This window comes from Primulina eburnea, chromosome 5, assembly GCF_022965805.1.
Source record: "Primulina eburnea isolate SZY01 chromosome 5, ASM2296580v1, whole genome shotgun sequence".
Classification (NCBI taxonomy): Eukaryota; Viridiplantae; Streptophyta; class Magnoliopsida; order Lamiales; family Gesneriaceae; genus Primulina; species Primulina eburnea.
In genome coordinates this window covers 16,300,606-16,302,866 of record NC_133105.1, presented here as the reverse complement: position 1 = coordinate 16,302,866, position 2,261 = coordinate 16,300,606, and the positions used below count along the sequence as shown (strand labels likewise).

The window sequence follows — 2,261 nt, the reverse complement described above, 5'->3', positions numbered from 1 at the left end:
AAACGTGAAACCCGAACTGAAGTTCCATGACAGCAGCCGGTGCACTTGCGTTTCCTTGATTATGATGTATCCTGCCGTGAAAGGGTGTGTGTATGTGGCTTTATTTTCCTTGAAAAATTTCCCTAGACATCGAGTAACATCATGGCAGCCCCCTAAACCATGCAAGACATGAATCGACATAAGAAAACGTTAGTTCGTAGCATGAATACGTAAAAACCGAATTTTTCCGAAATAAGGCTTCATGTTCTTCGCACATGCATAAATTAAATCAATACTATGATGTAATGGACGAGAAAAGGAAGATATTGGCGTGCCTTTGCGTCGTAAACGCACGAAATATCGATGACGACGAAGAACGGAGAGAACCGAGGCTTGGAACCCTTAAAAACTTTGAAGGAAAAAGCTTTTTCCCTCCCGGCTGAGACTCACTGAAGCGCCGAGGGAAACTTTTGTTTTTCTCAAACTCTTGAGCGGCGTGAAAGTGAGTGAGGCGTGAATTCTGAGTGCTTAGTTTAGGTTTTAATTGTTTTTGTAAGCTAATCGATTTTATTTAATAGGCTTAAGGCCTATTAACTCTTAATTAAGCCCACTAGTGCAAGCTAGGCTTTAATTAAACTTAGAAAAGCTAAAAAAAACGTTTTCATAAAAAGAAATAGTGAATTAAATAACCGGACTGCTTAAAAGATTGAATTTTAGTTGAAAGTCCAACACCGATAAAAATTAGTCTCGGCGCATAAAATCACCTCAAAATTCTTTGTTTTCAAAAATATGAGAAAACCATCACCCTTATATTAAATAATTAAAATTAATTATTTAATAAAACATTTTACATTTTTCAGCCTTTGGTCTCCGTTCCTCGATCGTCACCTGAATATCCTTAAAAATACAGTTTAATGCAACCATGCAGAAATTATATTTTAAACATGTCAAAATGCACCACATAAATAATTCATGCAATTAAAATATTTAATTAAAAATACAAAAGAATTTAATAATTTCATGCACATGGTTTGCGTGGACCTTAAAATTTTCGGGGCGTTACAGGTGGTACCCCTGATAGGCATCCAGAAAGCTTAATAACTCGCATCCAGAGGTGGAATCCACTAGCTGATCAATTCGGGGAGTGGATAACAGTCTTTGGGCAAGCTTTATTCAGGTCCCTGAAATTGACGCACATTCTCCACTTCCCGGTAGATTTTGGGACGAAGACCACATTTGAGAGCCAAGTAAGGAATTGGACTTCTCTGATGTAGCTGGCCCTCAACAGCTCTCCTACTTGCTCTTCAATGACTTTATCTTTTTCAAGGCTGAAGTGCCTCTTCTTCTGCTTCACAGGCCGGGATCCCAGGCGAATATTTAACTTGTGCTCAGCCACTCGGGGTGAGATCCCGGCTAGTTCCTGTTGAGACCAGGCGAAAACACTAATGTTAGTTTTTAAACAGTGCAAGAGATTTATCCAGGTGGATGCATTGATGTCTCGGGCCACCCGGACGTGCTTTCTCGGCTCAATTTCCACCACCTCTTGTTCCTCTTCCTCAACAAAATGTACTTCTCTCTCTCTCTGGTCACCTCCTCTTGACTCTCCTTCCCCTTCCCCTCCCTTCTCGCCTTCTTCTGGTCTACCCGGACGGTCTCACCATAACATTTCCGAGAAGAGGGTTGATCTCCCTTGACTTCCCCGACCCGTCCTCGAACTGGAAATTTAATTTTCTGATGATAAGTGGAGGCCACAGCTCTCATTTCATTCATAGCTGGCCTCCCCAAAATGATGTTGTACGAGGATGGGGCATCCACCACTGTAAAGACTGTCATCACAGTTTTCTTCAAGTCCCCGGTGCCCAGGGTCAGTGGCAGGGTGATTTCCCCCTCAGGGTACACGGCATGTCCAGCAAAGCCAAACAGGGCATTCTCAACCGCTTATGACTGATATTCATGCAAATCCATCTGGACCAGTGCCTCTTTAAAGATGACATTGACAAAGCTGTCGTTGTCAACAAATACCCTCAACACATCATAATTAGCCACTCGGGCCTGGATGAAAAGAGTGTCGTTGTGGGGTAGACTAACTCCCCTGAGGTCTTCTGGTCCGAAGCTTATAACTGGCTCATCTTTCCCCCTCCCATAAACTTCCAAGCACTCCTTCCTGCTTCTTGCTTTCAGAGCCCGGTTGGAATTTCCATATATTGACCCTCCCGAAATCATTTTTATTACTCCTCGGCTCGGGGAAGGGTCCTTCCTCTCTGTTTGTCTGCTTCTTTCTT

At 42.7% G+C, this 2,261-nt stretch overlaps 1 protein-coding gene across 1 annotated transcript; it reads right to left on the bottom strand.

Moving 5' to 3' along the window:
• Positions 1–1,111: 1,111 nt before the first annotated feature.
• Positions 1,112–1,812, bottom strand: LOC140831403 (uncharacterized). Its single transcript, XM_073195157.1, has 2 exons — positions 1,570–1,812; positions 1,112–1,399 (listed from the first exon to the last, which is right to left on the bottom strand). Exons 1-2 carry the CDS (start codon positions 1,810–1,812, stop codon positions 1,112–1,114), a joined length of 531 nt encoding a protein of 176 aa, XP_073051258.1.
• Between the last annotated feature and the right edge of the window lie 449 nt (positions 1,813–2,261).